The 22,172-nt window shown below is 34.3% G+C and overlaps 2 protein-coding genes and 1 long non-coding RNA gene across 3 annotated transcripts; 1 reads left to right on the top strand and 2 right to left on the bottom strand.

The window, feature by feature from the left end:
• Positions 1-1,396: 1,396 nt before the first annotated feature.
• Positions 1,397-4,282, bottom strand: LOC105970693 (putative protein S-acyltransferase 7). Its single transcript, XM_088825468.1, has 6 exons — positions 3,845-4,282; positions 3,509-3,709; positions 3,220-3,402; positions 2,813-3,121; positions 2,478-2,711; positions 1,397-2,300 (listed from the first exon to the last, which is right to left on the bottom strand). Exons 2-6 carry the CDS (start codon positions 3,680-3,682, stop codon positions 1,965-1,967), a joined length of 1,236 nt encoding a protein of 411 aa, XP_088681594.1. The 5' UTR covers positions 3,683-3,709; positions 3,845-4,282; the 3' UTR covers positions 1,397-1,964.
• Positions 4,283-7,984: 3,702 nt separating this feature from the next.
• Positions 7,985-11,051, bottom strand: LOC105970714 (uncharacterized). Its single transcript, XR_001173977.2, has 2 exons — positions 10,748-11,051; positions 7,985-8,192 (listed from the first exon to the last, which is right to left on the bottom strand). It is a non-coding gene; the product is annotated as an uncharacterized LOC105970714 (long non-coding RNA).
• Positions 11,052-15,430: 4,379 nt separating this feature from the next.
• Positions 15,431-17,570, top strand: LOC148766910 (uncharacterized). Its single transcript, XM_088825857.1, has 4 exons — positions 15,431-16,370; positions 16,537-16,679; positions 16,734-16,877; positions 17,109-17,570. The coding sequence occupies exons 1-4, from the start codon at positions 15,431-15,433 to the stop codon at positions 17,568-17,570; spliced, it is 1,689 nt and encodes a 562-aa protein (XP_088681983.1).
• The last annotated feature ends 4,602 nt before the right edge of the window (positions 17,571-22,172 follow it).

Here is a 22,172-nt window from a genome sequence, read left to right as displayed (position 1 = left end):
CCCTAATATTTATTTTCTATCTTTCAATTACTTGTCTCATTCTAAGCATTTGTTCATAAATAATTGAGGCATTGTATTTTATTTATTTAGTAATTAAAAATTTACTTGAGTTCATGGTTTTAATAATGTGGTAGATGAAAGTAGGAAAAAAAAAATGAAGCATAATACATCATCTAAATTACGTTAAGTCCTATGAAATTAAAGATTTTATATTTTCATTGCATTAGTAAGTTGTGAAAGTAATTGTAATTGTATTCTTTTGTTTGTACAACTTGAATGTATAGTTACTCTTGAACCGAAAAATAACCGAAACCGAACCGAAAAAAACCGAAACCGAACCGAAACCGAACCAATAAAAAACCGACATACACGGTTTTTAATTTTACAAAAACCGATATATTCGGTTCGGTTCGGTTTTTGGCTAAACCGAGCCGAACCGACCCGTGCACACCCCTAAGACCAATAATAAGAATAAGGATTCAGATTGGACAGAATCAAATCAATTCGTGCTACTATCAAACATTACTTCAAGCACATAATTTCAATCAAACCATTCTCCTCTATCCTTTAAATCATGCCAACGATATGTCAGTACTCATGTAACCCATTCCCACCAATTTCTCAATCAACTCATTAAATGGAGATTACTTCTCATACTGCTAGTCAGGCACATTGTGTGCGGGTGAGCCAATGTATGTGGCAGTGTGTGTGTGTGCGCGCGCGCACGCCTGTGTGCACCCGATGGGTGCGTGTGTGTATGATTGTGTGTAGCGGCATGGAGTGGGATGGAGCAGATCGAAGCAGGCGGTTATGGTAGCGAGTGAGGGGTGGATGAGAGAGCATCAGTGATCAAATTTGGTGACAGAAGATCGAGAACTCGAGGAGCAATACGCACAGAAAACATAGAGGGAAAGAGAGAAGAGAGGAAAATGGTTCGGGGTAAATTCATTTTTGATGTTGAGAAAGATCGGGCAAATTCGTTTGTACAATATTAGAGGACTATCAGCAAAATGGAGAATTGCGACTGTCCTGATACAAATAAAAACATTATACTTGGAGGGTGTTTAGCAAATTTCCCCTTCTTTTCAAAATGAAAATCATATTAACGGGATGCACTAACACAAAGTGCACTTGCCAAGAGAGGAACAATCATAAGTAAATGGCGCTAATAGAAAATTAACATGTTGCAGATGTGATTTAAATGTGTATCGTTATGTAACGTATACTTAATCCAATTAAATATGGTCAAATAAAGTTATGCAGATTGGACTAGTAGATATTGGATTAATATTATGGTCCTAACCCATAGAATTGCGGATTCTCTGAAAGGCCCACCCCAAAACCAGTGGAGATTCAATGATTACGTTTCCATGTTTACATTTCTGTACAATTCTCGTTTGGTATGTTAGTTTTTGGGATTCTTATATGTTTATAGATAAATTTCTAACAGAACATATATACCAAAACTCACAAGTCATAATACATATACATTAAAGACTAAACTCCCTACAAATCTATTCATATCACCCACACAGTTTCGAAACTGTTGATGAGGATGCGTTGCTCTAAACAAAACAACAATAACTACATAAAATATATCTTTTTTTAAAAACAATAATTAACTAAGTTCTGCTAACTTTCTAACTTTACATACAAAAACAGATATATCGTTTTACTTATTGCTAAGAAAACCTCTATTAATATGAAAAATATTAGGAAAAGCTTATGCTCTAAGGCTATACAACAAATCAAGATTTATAGGAACGTAGATTTTGGTACCATCACTTGGCCGAGATAGAATAACACATATATTTCCTCTTCACCAGTAAGTACTTTTGATTTTAAAACATGTGCATGAATATTGCATGCAATTAAGTCAGCACCTGCTAATTATCTCCAAGAAAGATAATCTACATACTGCAAAACGTACACAATTAATTGATGATCGATCTTTATCCTTAGTTTCAAACACGCATCTCTTGTCTTTCTTCCAAATCATCTTGTCTCGATAAACTTTCAACATGATGGTTACTTATAACAACCTCAATTTCATCTGCATCAACACTCTGCCTTTTTTCCATCTCTACACTCTTTGACGTCGTCTCGGCGCTTATTGTCCGACCCAAGTAAGGTGACACATTAAACCCTGCCGATGAATTTTCTTTACTCTTTTTCTCCCTAAAGTTATTCCGCGAATTCGGTATCTTTGCGCAAAACACTTCCTTAAAATTTCCACAACATCCGAGGTTATAAGGATTCAACTTTTGGTCATATTGATACCGGAAATTTTCATACGTTGTCTGTACATCAATAAAAATCAAAATTGGACAAATGCATCAACAACAAAAATAGCAACCGAAAAAAAAGTGAAAAGAATATATATATATATATATATATATATATATATATATATATATATATATATATATATATATATATATATAGACACACACACACACACACACACACATAAATACCTGGTTTGTGGCAATTAAGTACAAGTGAAATGCAGTGAGGCCACCAACAAACCAACCGACAACAAATGTATACATGATGAGAAATCCAGAAGCAGGTGACTCTTGGATAGCCATCCAAATGCTACAATTGTTCTCATTCATTATCCTGTTGATGTTTATCGAGCACGAAGCTAGAACAAACACGCATAGGAGTGTCGTAGAGGACACGAACATGAAAAAGTACATGTAATTCCTCTGTTATAGAGCCATAAACTCGCGGTCATATATTTAGCTCAAAAATTTTAAATATAGCAAAAATAAATATATCTAGAGAAAGGGAATGGATATGGAGTAACCTTTCCAATGCATTGGCCGACCCATGGGCAATGGTGGTCAAAACGTTCGACACAGTTATTACATATGGAGCAGTGTGAGCACCGTGGAGGGCGATATAACATGCATGTTTGACAATATTTGACCTTCACAAATATACCATTGATCATTATATTCTTAGTGAGTGGTATAATAGAAGAACTATTTTGACTGCCGGTTCCCCATTCTGTCGATAAGTTGGAAGAATCATAATCTTCATTTTCAGGTGGTTGAGTATTTCTGGGTATAATACCGGGATCTCTTCCAGAAGTCATAAACAGAAGAATCATTATCTGCATTCATTCATCACGATTCAAATAAGTAACTACATATATGCATGAAACATAAGTGAGATATATTTATAATTATATAAAAAAAGAAGAGAACTCACATATGCAGTGAAAATAAAAGAGAGAGAGATGATAAAAAGGCCCCATCGAGGGGGAAACGAAACGATAAGGCCCTTAGCAACAAACGTCCAAAACAAGATTAGTGGAGCCAGGATTAGTGACATTGTGAGGAACAGAGACTTGTAGTCTGGACCAAATATCAATCTCCCACCAAACATGAATTTCTGCAAATGCAATTTAACTTAAGTTTTGCATGCTTCGATTCATTAATCTCGGAGTATTATTATTTTTATTTAACGACGAATGGTAATTATTAAACATAAAACGTACATTTCTTCCTTTCCATAGTTGATACAAGCGCGGTGGAGGGTCATCGGAACCACCAATCCGTGGCTTGTCGAGGTGGTTGTGGGTAGGTAGGGTGGGCGAATTCACGGTTAATGGCATCTTTGTTTTGCTTAACAAACAGAGATGTCCATAATATTCCTCCACCCACACATGCATACAAACGATTTCTTGTTAGCCTTTCATCTGCCAATTATTAACAAACACAAAACAAACAAATATAAACATTATCATTAATATTAATTGAAATGAAGGAAACGTGTAAAAAAAAATTCAAAGGCCATTGATCAAATTGAAAATTGAGGGAAAAACATTACGTACAGAGTTTTTAGGCCTGAAAGGCAAAAGGCCAAAGATGAAGAAGCAAACCCCTGATCCTAGTTTTGGCAAAATATTAATTATGAAATGAAAAAAAGGATAATTGATTTTTTCTAATTATATAATATTTTATAGAATGAATGCGAGTCTCCCTCCCCGTTCCCTAGTCAATCTCTCCAGGAATATGAAAATCTCTTTATTTGATTTGGATTGGAATTGTGAGCTAGAGAGAGAGAGAAGGAGAGAGAAAGAGAGAGAGGGGGGTCAAACTCAAACTCAGACATAGATGCCATTCTTGTTAATATTATTAATTAGCCCTCAATGGATTCAATAATGTATGTTCACGTACAAAATAATTACATTGATTCAGATTCACCTCCACGTTTTCCGCTGCACCAAACAAATCACCCACCTATTTATACAAACTAATTTCATATATTTAAAAAAAAAAAAAAAAAGAAAGAGAACTTTAGGGGTTATATATAACAGAACATAACGATTTCCACTAACGGTATTTGTATAAAGTGGAGGTTGGAAAAATTATCACATTTATATAAGTTGCTTTGCTTCATGCATATAAAAGAAAAGTCTAATAGTCCAACAAAGCTTCAACACCAAGAAATTATGATACATTTCCTAAATCTTTCCTCATGTGTGTGAATAAATTGATCAATTTCTTAGGTTTATGTAATGTTCATAATATATATATATATATATATATATATATATATATATATATATATATATATATATATATATATATATAATCAAAATATATTACTTATTCATTTAATTTTAGTTTTTTTTTTTTTTTTACTTTTTGTAGTTTATTTATATTAATATTCATCATAAAATTTTTTATACACAATATTTAATCTATTTTTGCTAACAATCTATTAAAACAAGTAATTATTTATATTTATATGTGTAAACAACATAGAAACTATGACCAACCAATTGAGCCAGGGCTAGTCAGAACCCAAAGACTCAGCCAAATTATATTTGAGTTGAACCTAATTTTTAGTGAATCGGCATAAGTAAGAGCTATTTTATTAAAACCAATTCATTTATGAGTCGAGTTTAAACCTACTATGGCTCAACTCGATCTAAGTCCGCGCCGGTTAAAGTAATAATTAAATATACTACATATATTTATTATTTTAATGATATGGCTCCACATAAAAGTTACCACTTTCAATCGTATATAATTATTTTATTTTGAGAAAAAAAAAACAGAAAAAGTTAAAAAAAAAAAATTAAGTGGTGGCGGTGGCAACTAGTCAAATAGTAATCAAATGAATATTCTAATTTATGAAACAAACTATGATTTTTTATCTTATTTAGTTCTTCATGAATATTTTTGATTTTTCTCTCGGCTGCAAAATTTTATTTTTCTTGAAGACGTTTAGCTACTAAGTTGTAAAGTTATAATGTTTATATGGCTCGATATAAGCCCCATATAAATCCGAGACCCGAATAAATACATCAGCCGAGTTTGATCCTATAACCATGAAGACCGATGATATTTGAGTTTGAGCATATAGTAATAAGGCTTGGTGATATCTCAGCTTGAGTCAACCCAAGCTCGGCTCACATAGCCCGATTGTCAGTCCTAATTTTTTTTTGTAGTTCAATGATTTTACTTTTTTTTTTGGCAAGAAAAATAGCTTTAGTGATTGAAAAGAACTACAATGGGGCCTCGTTAAAATCTTGATTGCCAAACAAGGAAAGAGTACCCCTAAATCTACTTTCTATGGAAATTACACAATTCGATTCTATCGAAGTACAACAAATGATTAATTTTGCTATGGAAAGTATGCGGATTAAAATCTTGAGATTGCTGGTGTTTCAACCCATCTTTCGCAAGTTGATCTGCCGCACTTTATGATCTCGATGAAAGTGATGGTTGGACCATCTAGGTTGTTTTTCATGATTGATTTGACGAAGAAGATAAATGATTTTCCAATTCACAGTATGTCTATCGGTTAACATCCCATAGCCTTGCATAGTAATATCCCTTCAAGAAAAGCACGAGCTTCAGCATGGAAGATGTTGTTAGTACCATAAAAATTGGAAAAAAACTGTCATAACCATTCCTTGGATCTCTTAAGACACCACCAACAGAATAAAAGAACCATTTTGTAGCTCCAACTATGTTAATCTTAAAGTTATGAGTCATTGGTCAACGAACCAAGCTTTCAAAAGAAATAATAGGTTGTTGAATCTGCACACCCAATCATTGGATAATAATCGTACTCTACACCGACACATGCTTTGTATCTTTGGAGGGTAAGGAACGAAAAAAATATAATAATGAGCTTTTTTGAAGATTTGTACGCTAACCATTCTTCTTCATACAACTTTTTGCACCTAGTCTTTCATATTTCCCAACAAACAAAGAAAATAATGCCAGTAGAGATTAGACTAAGTTATTCGGTTGTCGGAGAGCCCAAAGTGTACGTATTGAATAGATGGTGGAAGGATACGAAACTCTCGGAAACATGGAGGATATCCCCTAAATAACTCCGAAAACTTTGAGAAAATTCCGAGGACACCAGAAGGTACTGCAAAGACACCTCTTTTAGATATGGGAAATTAAGCTATTTTCTTCGGAAATTCAGATCAAATGAACAATATTATTTATAGCTCTCCACATGAGTACACAAACATTGAACTATATACAATTATTCCATATGATCGGAGCCCATGGAGGTTTAGGGTTTGGTACTCGACGATTTTCCCAGTATAAAGAGGTTTCAAATTTACCATTTTCACTCTTAGAAATAACCAACTGATAACTTGATCAATATGAATGAGATTAAAAAGTTGTAGCTGGTTAACGGACAAAAATTGAGTAATATGTTGTCGATTCGCACATGCTTCGTACATCATCAGAGATTTAGAAGGATTCAATACAATACCACACCAATTATCGTGTCAACAATCAACTATACCATTCACAACAATCCATCGGCTAAGACCCTTAAGAACTACAAGATGCGGAATTTTTTTTTTCCACAACCCCAAATCCATGCACATACTCTGATCACCAATAGACTCGCCATACTTTGATCTTGAGAATCTAGCCCACATGGATTTACCTTATAAGATTTCTCAAGCAAGTTTCCCTTTCAAACTGTCATGCACTTCTTAGAGTGGGTGAATGCGCAATCCTCCCTCATCTTTAGGTTTACAGACCACATCCCATCCAACCTAATGAATTATCTTAACACCTTCATTGTGTTGGAAATTTTGAGTTGATTAATTTCGTTTCTCAAAATTATTTTTGATGAATGAAAAATTAATAAAATGACTTCAAACAATAAATGGAAACTGAAGAGGTGAATAGTCACCTTCGAAAAATATGGAGTTGTTAAAACACCCTTTTAGAAATACGTGTAAATTGTGAAAATGTGTGGTACCTTTTCAAGTGCTCATTTTCCTAAGAGTTGTGACTTGTGGTCATAACCTTTGAAGATCTATAAATAGATTAAAAAATCCACCATTTGATTCATTCATTCACATGGAATTTAATTCATGATAGAATATATTTCTCATTGAAGCATCTCATTGCGTATTGTTGCAATCATCAAGTCCATTTCTTCGTGTCTAAAAAGTCCAAATCTCTTGTTTTGTTTGACTGTACTTCGAGCCTTGTTGTGATGGAAACTCGAATACCCACAAGTCATTGTATCTTGGGGACAATTGATTAGAACCGTGAGCACGAATACATACCAATATTTTCTTACGGAGAAAGAATCAAAAGTCTTGCCTCAACTTTTTTTTTCCATTCATAAAAGTTTGTCCAAACTGGATTTCGAAATATACCCTCACATATATAACAATCGTAAGACAATATTTAGTAATTTCAAAATTGCAAACCACTGATGTAGCACCCTCAATGATTTAAAAGAAATTTTAGAAAACACAGACTTTATTAAAAACCTTTTGGAACAAATTTGAACTTTGAGAAAAACCACTTTAAAATTTTAGAACCATTTCCCTTTACTTCAAATCTAACCCACAATCGGAAAATAATATTTTTCATAGAGAGTGTACCATAACATGAAAGGGATTTTGAAGGAAATCTCGAGGTGGCGGAATAATCCACACAAAACATCATCGGGGTTTAGAAAACATTCGTAAGACAGCGGAAGGAAATAAACTTTATTTAATATAACCCCGTTTAATAGACTGAGTTCCCAAATCAGAGTACAAAAATAAAATCATACTATGTTGATTAGTTTTTCGATAAAACATTGCGTATAAAATCTGAGTAAAATAATCTAGGCACCAAAGCTCGTGATTCCTCGAACTCCACTCCACCGGCCTCCTAAATAGCTTGGAGAACCTAAAAAGATAATTTGCATAAAAGCATGAGCCCAAACACTGGCTCAGTAAGGACATTAGTCTTAGTCTGACGAACTCACGCCTCTCTCATCGTATCACTCACGACCTATGGGAGTCCTAAAGTATTCGTCTATGTCCTTTCCAACTAATTATGTTATCTCTACAAACACGTCACACATATTCAAGCATATAATTACACATATAAGCACATAACATATATTTCTTGAAATCGAGAGCATTGTAACAAAAGTATGGTTTTGTTTCGAAAACTACTTGAAAATCATTCTGGGAATAATTCATGTAAATTAATTCATAATTTACTTGGGAATTCAATTTAGGCATAAAGTCTCTTTGAACGAAGTTCCCCTTTTTTTAAACAAAACGAAATTTCTTTTAAAAGAAAATCATTTTTCTTCGAAAATCATTTTTATGCGTAGATGCGTATGACGGGATTCCCTATCAAAACCCTAACGTAAGCATCGACAATAGACGTTTTTATACTGAGCCCGGTCTTTGGTGAGAGCTACCCACACTGCATTCTATAGTAACTTGTCGTTTTGGGATACCGGCCCGCCGTATCCCATGTCTATTCATCGGAGCAACGTTACCGTTTTGACTCTTCTATACTAGACCATGCAACCATTTAATGACTCGAGGAATGCACGTAATTTGAAGATCTTAATACACCATTCAAATAAAGAGTAATAATTTCAAGTATGTCATTCACATAATTCGAAGGAGTTAAATCACATAACTTGATAATCAAACCATACAATTCGGAAGCAAATTCCGGAACAATAGTAAGCACATATAGATCAAACATTAGTAATAAAGACACATATACTTTTACACGTATATACACGTAGGTACTTATACGTATATATATACTTATACATATACGTATATACTCTAATTTATAACTATGGGCTATAAGTTTCCTCAACCCGGAGGGAGTACGCCTATAACATCATAGGTCTAAACTATCGATATACATATACATATACTTATATATATACATACTTATACCTCATACGAGTAAGACACATTATTCAAATAATCATCATGAAATTCAATATTTCACATAATACCTATTCAAAGGACTATAGAAAATCAAATCTAGTATAAGTACTAGAACATAGAAAGTTTCAAGAACAACTTATAGGTCTAAATATATACTAGTCTTTGTATCTTACTTATAACTACTCTAATAATGGTTCTCTAGATGTAACATCATAATCTATATTCATTACCATATTAAGTCATGTCTTCAAGAGTTTAAATAATGCTCACAAATGACCCTTTAATTCCAAGAAATTCGTTTTTAGGAAAATCGGACAGTTTTGACACCTTAACTTTGGAAATACATATCTCTTAGACCATAACTTCAAAAATTCTGAAACTATAACAAAATACTCCTATATCAGTGTAAAAGACTCATTTAAAACAGTTTGCCAAGAAAAGCAGTAGCCTCAGAGAAATAACTAAAACAGTACAGTAGTATGGTCACACTTTCAGAAACAGAATCAGCCACTTTAAAAATACCCAATAAATCACCCTTTTGTTGAAACACTGTAAAACTTTGCAGAAAACTGGTTTTATAGGTTATAAATATATTCCAAGTGGAATCAAGGAAATCAAACTAAGAAAACATTGATTTTAAAAGCAAATCCTCAGCTGACTCAAAAAATGTACAGGTTTCGTGAATAATTCATATCTTAATCATCTGAAATCCGTTTGATGATTAAAATATATCAAATTAAAGAGAACAGAAAGATCTAGTTACCCATGAAATTTCATGATTTTTAGAAAACAGGGCATCTATGAAACATGCAGTAAACTCCGAGACTGAAAACCTGAAAATTCATTAGTGATCTATATCTACATCTTTGAGCAAAACAGATCTGGCAGTTTAGGCACTACAACTTCAGAAATTCATATCTCCTAAACCGTAGATTCAAAGATGATGAAATTTGGAACACATGTCCATATCTAAGTCTAGTTTATAGGGTTAGAACAGTTTATGAAGAAACTTATCTATGTAAGAGATATAATCAATTTAGTGCAGTAACATAAGCAGAAATTCTGAACAGATCCACTAACTTTAAAAATACCAATTAATTTATACCTTTACTTAAACACTACCAAATTTTGTGGGAAGTCAGTTTCATAAGTTAATAATCATATTCAGGTGGAATCAACTCCATAAGATTAGTATAAAACGCTATATAACACATAATTCGTGGATGACTCCAAAACTGTGCAGATTCAGAAAACGATTCATAACTTACTCAGTATAAATCCGATTTATGCATAATTTATATCAATATGAAGCCAACCAAAATATCTAGACTACCACCAAATTTCATAATTTTATCAAAAGTATTACCCGATGAGACATGCAATACAATCAGAAGCTACGAAACTGAAATTCAAGTAGTGTTCATCAAGAACTTTATCTTCTAAAGCCCAAATTAAAACCTCAAACATAAAATTCATTAAAACCCATATAATTTATATTAATTAAGTTATTATTTCAGTAAAGACCAAGGTCCTTACCCAAGAGCAAGAAATCGAAGATGAAGGAGTAAGGAAATCAAAGGCTCGGTGGATTTTCGGCGGGTTTGACTTGGATGTTCTTGGATGGCTTTGGGGCTGAGTTTGAAGGATGTGAAGGGGCTGTTTCTTGAAGATTTTTAGCAGAATTGAAGAGGAGGGAGTTTCTCTTGGAGAGGAATTGAAGAGAGGGGCTTTGATGGGGTGATAGAATTGAAGAAGAGAATTCTTCTTTGGGGCTGTTTTTGCTCGATGGAGAGGGAGAGGAGAGGGAGAGCAGAGGGCCTTTTGGCTGATGTTTTGGTGTGAAGAGAATGTGAAGAGGAGGGGTTTATTTATAGGGGAGATGAGGTCCTTATTTGCAATATAAAAGACATTGGGGTTTTATTGGAAATTTGGGAGAACATACCTTGGGGGCATCTTAGGAATATAGAAGAGAAGAGGGAAGTCCTTTGTAATTAATAAACTTAGGGAGTAATTCACCTTCCCACAACACACGGCCAATACACACACACTAAAACATATAATTCATATAAATTCCATAGGATACCAATTAAACTATAACGAAAACTAATTTCACATCATCTCAATCCTAGATTAATTATCAATTAAAGCACATCATTAAAATCCATGGACTAAAGCACATAATTCATTAAATCACATAATTAGAATCAACTACTCAATTAATAATAATGTCTACTTCTAAAACTACTATAATGTATCTAAATCACATAAACACATTGAGAACGTATAAATTGCTACTCGATTCATGAAATGCACGTATATTCGTATTTACTATATGTTCAATATAATAAATGCTTATGAAAATGCGGGCTGTTACAACTGAAATGGAGAAGATTTATCTCCAAAATCCGGGAAGTTAGAAAATCAAATTGGAGAAATGATTCATTTTCAGACATCACACATACCTGCCGTTCCAGACCATTTTCGCAGATGATTAAGTTAGAATATGGAAAATTAGCGTTTCACAAAAGTTGCTGAAAATCGTGTTGGCTTCTCATAACATGTTAAATCTTCTATGATTTATGATGAAAATACGAAAGGGTGCCAGAACTGCTAATGCACCTTTTCATGTAAAATGCAACCGTTCGTGACTAATGTAACTCAATGCACGAAATTTTGGTGAAAGAAGATTAAATCCAAGAATAATGATGGAATCATACCATACATATAATGAGGTTTTATATTATTTATATTCATGAATATTATTGAATATTTTCATGGTTCCATTGCAGGTGCATTTTTTCACAGCACACATACTTCAACTTCGAGGCTTACTTTGATCATGATCCAGTTTGAATCCCGCAAAAAGTGAAAGACGAAAGTTGTAGGAAATTGTGTTGGCTATTTATTGAATCAACAAAATCGGACATTTGGATGTGAAATATACGATTAAGTTTGTCCGTGCTACCAAAAGTGCCGATGCATTCCCTACGCGAGAATTTCAAATTTGTCCCAAATGTTTGAAACAACAAATTTATAATTCGTTCGGGTACGCCTTTTCATTTATAAATTTTAACTCATGCAATTAAGCAGTATGTTATAGAATAATATCATATTGTATGAAATATGAACATGATTATATTGCATGGTAGAATTATGGCACCATAAGATCGTACTATATGTTATAATTGACATTGATAATTTAATGAGAACATGATGCACATTGATATGATTTAATAGATATTTATGTTAAATATGCCAATTATATGAATAGTTTTACTATGGTTATGAATGTTACTCTTGAAGCATAAAAATTATGCTTAGTCATTATGACGTTAGTATGCATTATCGAATTAGAATTAATTATTCTTTCATGTGGAGAATTAATAATTCTATATATGTTGATTACTAAATGCCTTAAAGTATGTAACATGTATAAATTATATGAATATTTATGCTAAGATGATTAATAAATTTTGAGCAAGAATAATTATGTTTAGTCGAGAGTACGAATTAAATATAATGTTGTTCTTTAATTTATGAAAGCATTAATTATTTTATGTTAATTACGAAATTCATAAGTACATGTAACTATGTTACATTCATAAAATATACTTCCTCCTTCCCTAAATAGTTGTCACATTTGCCATTTTTTTATATTTCAAATTATTTGCCATTTCAGTATTCCAATGAATCGCTAATGAAATGTTCTCAATTTTGCCCTTTCTCACTCATAATTAATTGAAATATAACTAGTTAAAAGTCCATTCATGGCATGGGTATTGTAGTGATTTGTTATACTTTTTGTTACTCTCCATGCAAATTTAATGGATTTCTTAATATGTGTGCAACTAACAAAAGTGACAACTATTAAGGGAATGATGAAGTACTATGTATGTGAATATTTGAAATTGAGTAATTATGATTACGTGCATATTTATATTCTTATAAATTCATGATTAGTTTAATTCCGAATGTGGTGTTATATAACTATATAATTCATGTTGTTAATGAATATATTGTGCTTAAATTTGATGTTTAGTATATTCACAATCGAGTTGATGTGATTTTAAATATGATAAATTATTTGTGTGAGCACTTAGAGGCATGTATTATTTGAAATTGATATAAAATTGAAATTCAAGAAGTTTAATTCTTGAGGAATGTTTGAGCAGTTGTTATCCAACAGACCATCCAAGATGATCGAACCGTTGGATCGTCTTGATTTTTGGATATTCTGATCACAAGACATAAGTTTATATGATTAATGTTGAAGAGTGGATTTTATGGTGGTGAAACAACAAGTATTTTTTTTGGTAAGGAAAATGTCAAACGAGCTATGCTTGAGAGATTGCTTCGGACAATTTCATCGTTGTAATTGGCTGAATATTTCTCATAAATAGTTCTTTATTGTGAACAATGTGGATGACAATGTAAGTCTCTAAATTCTATACTTGAATTGTGTACAAATGACCACAATTCGATAAGAACTTTCTTGATTTACGTATCTTGAGAAGTTTCTTATTGTACATGTATTCCATCGAAAGGAAATAAAAACAATGTGTTTGAAATTAAATCATATTGGTAATTCAAAGATTGTACAACTTACGGGAAAAAAATATTTGTTACATTTTTTGGTGGCTAAACCAAAAGTTAATTATGTACCTTTGTGAAGTAACACAGATGAAGCCTTAGAAGCATTTAAATGAGAATGATCATGGCATATGAATAAAAAATGTTATTCAAATTAATTAAGGTGGATGATATAGATCTTCGTTTGACGAGTTTTGTACTTATGAAAGTAAAGTTTCAGATTTAGCACAATTGAATAGTATTACAAGATAAAATACTCGAATTCTTAAAGAGTGACAAAGTCATATTGATAAATTCTTGAGTAAGAAACTAGAATTTGTTGGGGATATATGGCTCACCAGGTTCTGCAAAATTTTACCCATAAAGTTCTTGAACCATAGCAACGTGGGGATGTTTTGACTAAGGTAAAAGTACTTAAGTTAAACAAGTTCAAAGGACTTAAAAATATTTAAGTACATATTATTGAATATGTGAAGTACTGTAAAGTGCAGTAGTGTACAATATAGCCATTCTTAATGCAAATGAAGCAAATAAATGTACAATCTTTAAAATTAAGGGTTTATTAGGGATAACCCCCTCATTCATATTTTCTAATGAGGTAGATCCAATTATTTTTTCCCTTTTTGAGATAAACCCAAATTTGCCAACTTGGCAAAATATATTATATAATTTCCCTTTAATACCCCTGTTTTATTTTGAACGGCATTTATTTCCTTAACTACGTGATATGAGATTGCTGATACGTTGCCTAAAATCACGGAATAAAATTACGTGAGTATATTGGTGGTTTCTATCAAATCGTGTACAATCGGTTTTGAAGATTTTCTCCAGCGTTTCATCATTTTCCATCGGCTTTGAAGATTTTTTCACCGGCGTGGAAATAGGTTCGGATTTGAGCGTTCATTGTTGTCCGTCGTTAAGCAGGTATGAATGTGATTGTTTTCGTTTTTATTTCCGTTGTATGTGCAGGGTTGTCGTGTATGGTGGTTAGATCCAAATAAGATTTCTGTTTGATACTTGATTCTATTAAGTAGAACGTTTTTAAACAAAATTACGTCGTCACATATACATCGTTATTTTGGCTGATGATGCTTGTTTGGATTAGGATTTAGAGAGTTAGAAGAAGATTGTTCACGCAGTCGGACCAGAGTTGTTTTATATGAGTGTCGTAGTTGGTTTATGTAATAATCGAAATAAATGTATGGTGTGGTCGAGTTGATGAGTTTGATCCCGATTGATAGTTGGTTTATTTGTCTACAACAGTCGATTTTAGTGTGATCGGTAGTACATTAAAATATATTTCGTAGTCTTTTTTAATTGAGTGTATGGATTATGCAGCTTAAGTTTATTTTTGATCATATTAATTCATTGTCATTCAGATGTATTTGCAGTCTATTTAATCAAATTTTAGTATTCTCAATTTTTAAGTTCGTTCCATGATTTTAGGTTTTTTCGATGGCGAATTTCGTACGGATTTTGTTGAGGTTTGGTGGGTTGGTTGCTATAAAGAGGTGTTCGAATGGGTTTTCTCGTGGTTCATTGGTTGCATTTGTTATTTCAAAGTGGCCACAACTCGATGGATGGGATATAAGCATCACATATAGGCTGGAAGGCATTGGTGAATGTATCATGGCTAACGATGAGGACATGACGTCGATGTTTGAAATGTTATCAGATCTCTCGTTGGATTGTGTTGATGTTAACATTGTTGGAAAACCAGTAGATTTGCTTGGACCGAATGTATTATGTGCAGAGGTTGGTGGCTTCCCATTGATGTTGTATGATGAAGGTGTGGTTGTTAATGAACGCAATGTAGAGAGAGTGGCGGATAATGTGAAAGGTAGAAGATTGCTGAGTGCGGATTGGGCATATTTGATTAAGGATGTCGGTCAGGTTTTTGAAGGCGGTGTTCGTGAGTTCAGGAAATCGCTTATCAAATACTCTATTGAGATGGGATTTGAATTCTCGTATGTTAAGAATGAGACAACGAGAGTTACAGCGGAGTGTCGTTTCAAAAATGCTAGCCAATGTTCGTGGAGGATATATGCATCGGTGGATAAATCAAATGATTACTGTTATATTCGGTCGTACAACAAACATCATCAATGTGGAATGTTTTTTGGAACAACTAGTAAGAGAAGATTGAATTCAGTTGTCGTCATTGACCTGATTGAAAATGATATTCGTGCAATGCCGGCTATAACCCCAGGAGAAATTCAGAGTCAAGTGAAGGATAAATTTGGTGTTGACATAAGCTATTGGGTTGCGTGGAGGGCTATCGATGCGGGAAGAAGAAGGATCTTTGGGGACGAGACTTCTTCATATTCCTACATTCCATCTTATTTTGATGAAGCGGGGAAGACAAATCATGGTAGTATCTTTCATCTTGATGTTGAGGTGGAGAAGCAGATTTTCCGACGGTGTTTTTTTGCATTTGCATCGTGTTTGGATGGATTCAAGTTTTGTCGTCCTGTTGTCATGCTCGACGGCACATTTTTGAAAGGTAGATACAATGGGGTGTTGATTAGTGCAGTGGCTAAAGATGTTGTGGCTAAAGATGCTGATGAAGGTAATGATCTTACTGCATTTGTGTTTAATAGTATCTTAACAGTTATACCATAGTTTATGAAATGTCATATGATAGTACAATTGAGTTATGTAGTAATCTGCACAGTTGATTCACAAAACAGTTAAAAAAATGTTGTAGTGATTTTGGTTTAGTTTCGTATGTGCAGGTATGTTCCCTATTGCATTTGTAATTGTAAGTGAGGAGAATGATTCGAATTGGGCTTGGTTTTTGAGTCATTTTAGGGATGCTATTGGAAATGATAGGACGCTCAATTTCGTTTCGGATCGAAACCACGGTATCATCGAGGGTGTTAGCAACATTTTTCCTGACTGTTTGCACACATATTGTTACAAACATTTGCAGAAAAATTTGAAATACAGGTTCAGGGGTGTTCCAGCTGGCTTTCGTGAGACGGTGTTGCAACAATTTGCGGCGTGTGCTTATGCGACAACTAAGGAAGAATTTGATCGATGTATTGACAAGCTGAAGACTACTGGTGGGACGAAAGTTTGAAATTTCTTAGATGATCTTCCAAAAGAGAAGTGGTCCAACGTTTACTGCGAGGGTCATAGGTACGGACAAATGACTTCTAATGGATGCGAGTCGTGGAATCATCAAATAAAGAAGCAACGTCACTTGACGATAACTAGTCTGATTGATGGCATAAGGTTGTTAATGACGCAAATGTGTAAAAGGCTATGTGATGGCAATAGATAGACGACTGTGTTGTGTGAGAAGACTGAGAAGAGATTGGAGGAGGCTGTTGACAAGGGACGTTCATGGATATGCAAAAGATCGTCTATGCATGTATTCGAAGTTTTTTCGTCGCCAAATGCTGTTGTTGATCTTGGAGAAAGGACATGCTCTTGTAGGCTGTGGCATATCAATGGGTTTCCATGCGCACATGCTACTACTGTTATCTTTGTTGAACTTCGTTGTGGGCTTGTTGCGTATGATTATATTGATAGATGGTACCATAGATCAACATTTAAGGAGAGTTATTCGGGATCAATTATACCCTTTGTGAGACAAGTGTCAGATCTTCATGTTGCTGTAATTGGACCTCCTGAAGTTAAACCGACACGTGGTCGCCCAAAGAGGAAAAGGATTCCATCGCAGGGTGAGTGTGTCCCCCGAAAAATGACTTGCAGTCGTTGCAAAGCTCAAGGAAATCATAACAAGAAGACTTGTAGGAAGTGACTGTTATAATTAATTTTTTTCCAGTAGTTTTTCAAGGTTGATGGATTATGTTAAAAATAATTTTATTTTTTGTTTGCGTACAATATTTCTGGTTTTATGGGATTTTTCGAACGGAATGTTTAACATTGACTTTTTAATGGTTGTTGTTTATATTATCAAGCTTAGTATTTTATTAGAATGCTTATAGTTATTTAAAATGATACCAGTAGTCTAATTAAATCTATTCAGTAGTATATTTCAATTTAATTTGTGTTGTAGACTTTTTTATATCGTGTGGTCAGTTTTTGACAAGATTTTCGTTGTTAATCAATTTAACATTCAAAGATAGGGTCTATTAACACGTGGTTCTATAATTTCACAAAATTGCAGAAATACGATGCACAGTATAATTAGTTATACACAGTTGTATAATAATATATAACTGTTGAATGACAGCTCGATAGCAATATAGTGTACATTACATAGTCGTTTTTTCGTACGGTTTTTTTTGTGGATATAACTGAAGAGGCGTACGTTCTGATGAGTCGTCTGTATTTAAACCGCATAAGTTGAAAAGGCATGTGTACGTAGCGATGCGTTTGTAAACCCGGGAGACGCATCATATTGATTATAACGTTTCACGATTATTTTTTTCGACTATATAAGCATATCAATGGAACGATACTATTATATCCGGAACACACTTTTTCTCAATAAAATAAGTTTTAGACAATATGGACCGAAGGTTGTGGATACAAACTGAGAGGGTTTTTGCAGAAGCAGACTGGAGGTGTAACTTCAGAGATATTGCAATTCCAATGTACGAGGAGTCATGGGCAATTCTTGACGGGGCTGATGGTGGTGTGGCGAACAGTGACAATTGTCGTAGTTCGAGGCACACGATGATTTTGTATGATCTAATAGGCTGCAACATGTGTTGGTTTTGTTTGTATGTCGAGAATAACGGGTCACCCCGAGTTCGTAATAATAACGAAGGTGTTGTTGCTGGTGACGCTGGAAGACGTGTTGGGGGTGAACGAGGTGGAGTCGTTGATCCTAGTGGAAGTGGGGCAGTGAATTCAGGCATTGCGCAGTTTTCCGATGAATAAGTGGATTGCATACCAGATGATAACGACGAGGACCTAAACTTAGTGAATTCAACTGATTCCGATGGTTGTTATTTTCCAAATCCCCTTAAGAATTGATATGCTTGATTAACGCCATGATTACTTAGTAATGGCAATGTAGAATTTGTTGAGTGTTAAACGTTGTAATAAATTTAGTGTACTATTATGAATAATGTATTATACTACTATTAGCAGTTTAAGTTACTATGACGTGATTAGTAATGTACTAGAGTCTATTTAATTAGTATTATTAAAGTGTTATGATGTGATTTAAGTATTAATTTGATCATGTTGGAATTACTATACGTTGGTTTTGTTGTAAACGTTATTATCATTTTAGCTTGACATATGGGTTTGTACTATTATATTGATATATTGTTTTTAAGAAACCTACATACCAGTACAAGAACCGTAATGTACTATCATTACATATTAAATATACTATAATGAAATCATTAATATACTATCATAGCAGTTGGTGTTCAATAATACGTTCGATTTGGTATATGAACTTTTTTTTGTGTACTAATGTCATATGATAATCTTCGAGTGATTATCTCATGGATTGAAGTAATATGTTATTCAACACATGTTTGTTTTTGGAGTGTTGTAAATGGTGCACACAATTCGGTGATATAGGATGTACAATTCACTACTACATATATTTGAGTACTATTATCATCAACATAATATACTATTGGCATGTATGTAACGTATTATGTGCTCATAACTGCATAAAATTCAAAAATAAGTATTGTGAATAAGTTAATACTGAAAACATCATATTACACATAATATTCAAAAATAAGTTTTGACAAGCCTATGCATACAGAAAATTAGTTGACATCATATTATCAGAAGGTTGACTGGCCTATGCATCATATTCCTTGTTACCCCATTCCAAGAAAATCTCTACGATTTCTCTGCGCATATTAGCCAAGTCATCACTTGCGCTGCTTGGGTCTATGGGTTGTTGATGAAATATTTGCTTTATGCAGTAGAGTACATGGACACCACAGTCGCGTCCATTATTTTATTGTGGGCAATCCTTAACGACTTCAATGTCAAAATCGATATTGATGTCGATGTTGTATCTACTTGCAGTAGCTTGCATTGATGTTTTCTATTGTCATGGTAGAAAGACAAATGTTATTATTTACGTATGTTTTTTATTTGAAGATGGTGGGTTGGTGAAGAGTTTTACCATATCATGTGCATCGACCAAGTACTTGTCGGTTATATTCTCCCTTGGCAACAGCGAGTTGTAGAACTTCCAGGTCTCTTCCAACCGATCGAAAACAAGGAGGGTGAAATGGTCTGCCACTTTGTTAGGATTCCTATCAGAATGGAGCGGGAACACTAGATAGCGATATGCATCTATGTTTGCAGGAGGATGGAAGGACCTGTCGTTGCTTTTTGGGTTTCTCGTTGCACTCTGTACGGAATCAATGTGATTACATAAGTTGCAGGAGGTCACGAGTTCGCAAATGTAATACCTACTATTATTCACTTACCAGTAGCATGCATGGAAAAAACATAGCTCGTCCCCTCCAACTCAGAATACAGCGTCTTGTTGAACTCTTGTATGGATTGTCTTATAATTAAGATCTCGCAATATGCGTCAATTGTCTGTAGAAGTGTTGCCATTAATGTATATCTATGTTTTGCATAAGTGCAATATGAGAAAAAACAGGAGTAATGAATAATTGTAGACTTACAAGTGAGGAGATTTCACCGTGCGTAATGCTCTGCACCAAATCCTTGACACACACAAATTTTCTGCCATCTGGGCTTGTCCAAACTTTGGTGCTGTGGGCAAATTAGTGTAAATAAAATGTTTAGTGGGGGGCAAAATACTTATATTGTATTAAACAAAATATGGCATAAGTATTTTTGTTGAAGCTTACTATTCCTTGTTCGCAGCAGCCTCCACAGTGATGTCCAGAAGAGACCTGTTACTCTCTGACATGTTGCGATAGTTTTTGAATTTCCTGTACTTCGTCCTTACAACCTTGGATACAGTTGTTGGTGTTACAGCAGGACGCTTAGACCGTGTTCTATCAGATATGGGGAGTATTTTTTCGATGCCTTGGGCATGTTCTGTGTTGGCATGCGATAAGATGAATTTGTCAGCAGATTTGTACACTGTGCCCTCATGACCTTGATTGTATGTGCCTTCGCTGTTGGAGTCCATGAGCCCACCATCAATCTCGAAGGATACATTCATTTGTTCAGCTGAAATTACAGGACAATTGATAGTCTTTTTTGTACTAGATATTGTGTGCTTCAGCTGCTTAATTAATTCGCTTTGGTGGAGTATCGTCTGACTATTCTCCTTATTGATGTCTTTCAGCAATGTTACATCGGTAATGAGATCAACGAGCTGTATCTCGGTCTCGTCAACGTACGTCAGAGGTAAAGGATCACCGCGCTCTGCTGCTGTTTCATTAGGGTCAGGTTGTGTTTGTGACAGCAATCGGAAAGATGGCATACTGTCTTCTGTGGGAGTTTTTGAAGTCGAGCCTGTCATCAGGGAAGTGTTTGATTTACCAGCGGATTCGTGCAATTTGGTATCAGGTACGTCACTTTAGTTTGGAAGCCCTGTTTTGGACTTCTTGCGGCTATTGTTGTCAGCGGTCAGGGCCTTTACATGTAGCTTCAACAGGGCTGTTGTTGCTTCTAAGTCTTCGTACGACTGTTTCATAACAGTCAGCTGTTCTTCGAGTGCGGCGCAACGTAATGTTTCGGCAGCTAACTTGGCTTTTGTAGTTTGGGCTATGGGTTGGGCCGATCCTCCAGCCCTCACTTCTGCGGCTGGTGTGTATTTGGCCAAGAGGTATTCCAGATGTTTGTTCTTCTCTCTCAGTATATGGGATTCGGTCTCGTACTGAAGTGCAAGCTTGGAAAGACGACGATTTTCTGACGACTTCTCACGTAATTTCTTCATGAATTTTTCATCAACATTGATATTTTGAGCATTATCGCCTGTGTCAGAGCTGATGCATGTGTCATCTGTTTTCCCTTTTTTGTGATCCTTATTTTTAAAATTTCTTTTCATTTTACTGCTTCTTTCCACAGCAGGTGAGTCCTTATTGAAGAACGCAGTTTCTTCTTCTGTTTGAGTAAGTGCTGACTCGTTCACTTCATCGTTGTGGATGTCTCTGATGGCTTTATGCTCCAGCGCTGTCCCCAGTGTTTTCAAATTCCACTTCTGGAACCTTGGGAAAGCATCAACAACGATTGGTTCAATGATATTTATCCTCCGCACATCCAGAACTGAGGAAACAAACTGGTGTTAGAAATCGACTGCATGTTAGATATTAACATACTATTAAGAAAATATAAGTATACTATTAATACAATATAAATATACTACTAAGCCAATATAAATATACTATTAAAACAAAAAAAATATACTACTAAGGTTACAGTACTAAACTATATGGATATAATGTACACTATGTTTCAAATGAATATACGAGCATACATATGTACA

The sequence above is a fragment of the Erythranthe guttata genome, chromosome 11, assembly GCF_056151865.1.
Source record: "Erythranthe guttata isolate IM_541 chromosome 11, IM_541, whole genome shotgun sequence".
In the NCBI taxonomy this organism is placed as follows: domain Eukaryota; kingdom Viridiplantae; phylum Streptophyta; class Magnoliopsida; order Lamiales; family Phrymaceae; genus Erythranthe; species Erythranthe guttata.
This window is presented reverse-complemented; position numbering and strand designations above follow the sequence as displayed.

Coding starts and splice junctions, on each gene's coding strand:
- LOC105970693 (XM_088825468.1), bottom strand. CDS start 3,682: ATGCATGTGTGGGTGGAGGAATATTATGGACATCTCTGTTTGTTAAGC. Junction 2,712..2,812: donor TCGGCCAATGCATTGGAAAG/GTTACTCCATAT, acceptor GCTCTATAACAG/AGGAATTACATGTACTTTTT. Junction 2,301..2,477: donor ACTTAATTGCCACAAACCAG/GTATTTATGTGT, acceptor ATTGATGTACAG/ACAACGTATGAAAATTTCCG.
- LOC148766910 (XM_088825857.1), top strand. CDS start 15,431: ATGGCTAACGATGAGGACATGACGTCGATGTTTGAAATGTTATCAGAT. Junction 16,371..16,536: donor GGCTAAAGATGCTGATGAAG/GTAATGATCTTA, acceptor TCGTATGTGCAG/GTATGTTCCCTATTGCATTT. Junction 16,680..16,733: donor ACCACGGTATCATCGAGGGT/GTTAGCAACATT, acceptor AAACATTTGCAG/AAAAATTTGAAATACAGGTT.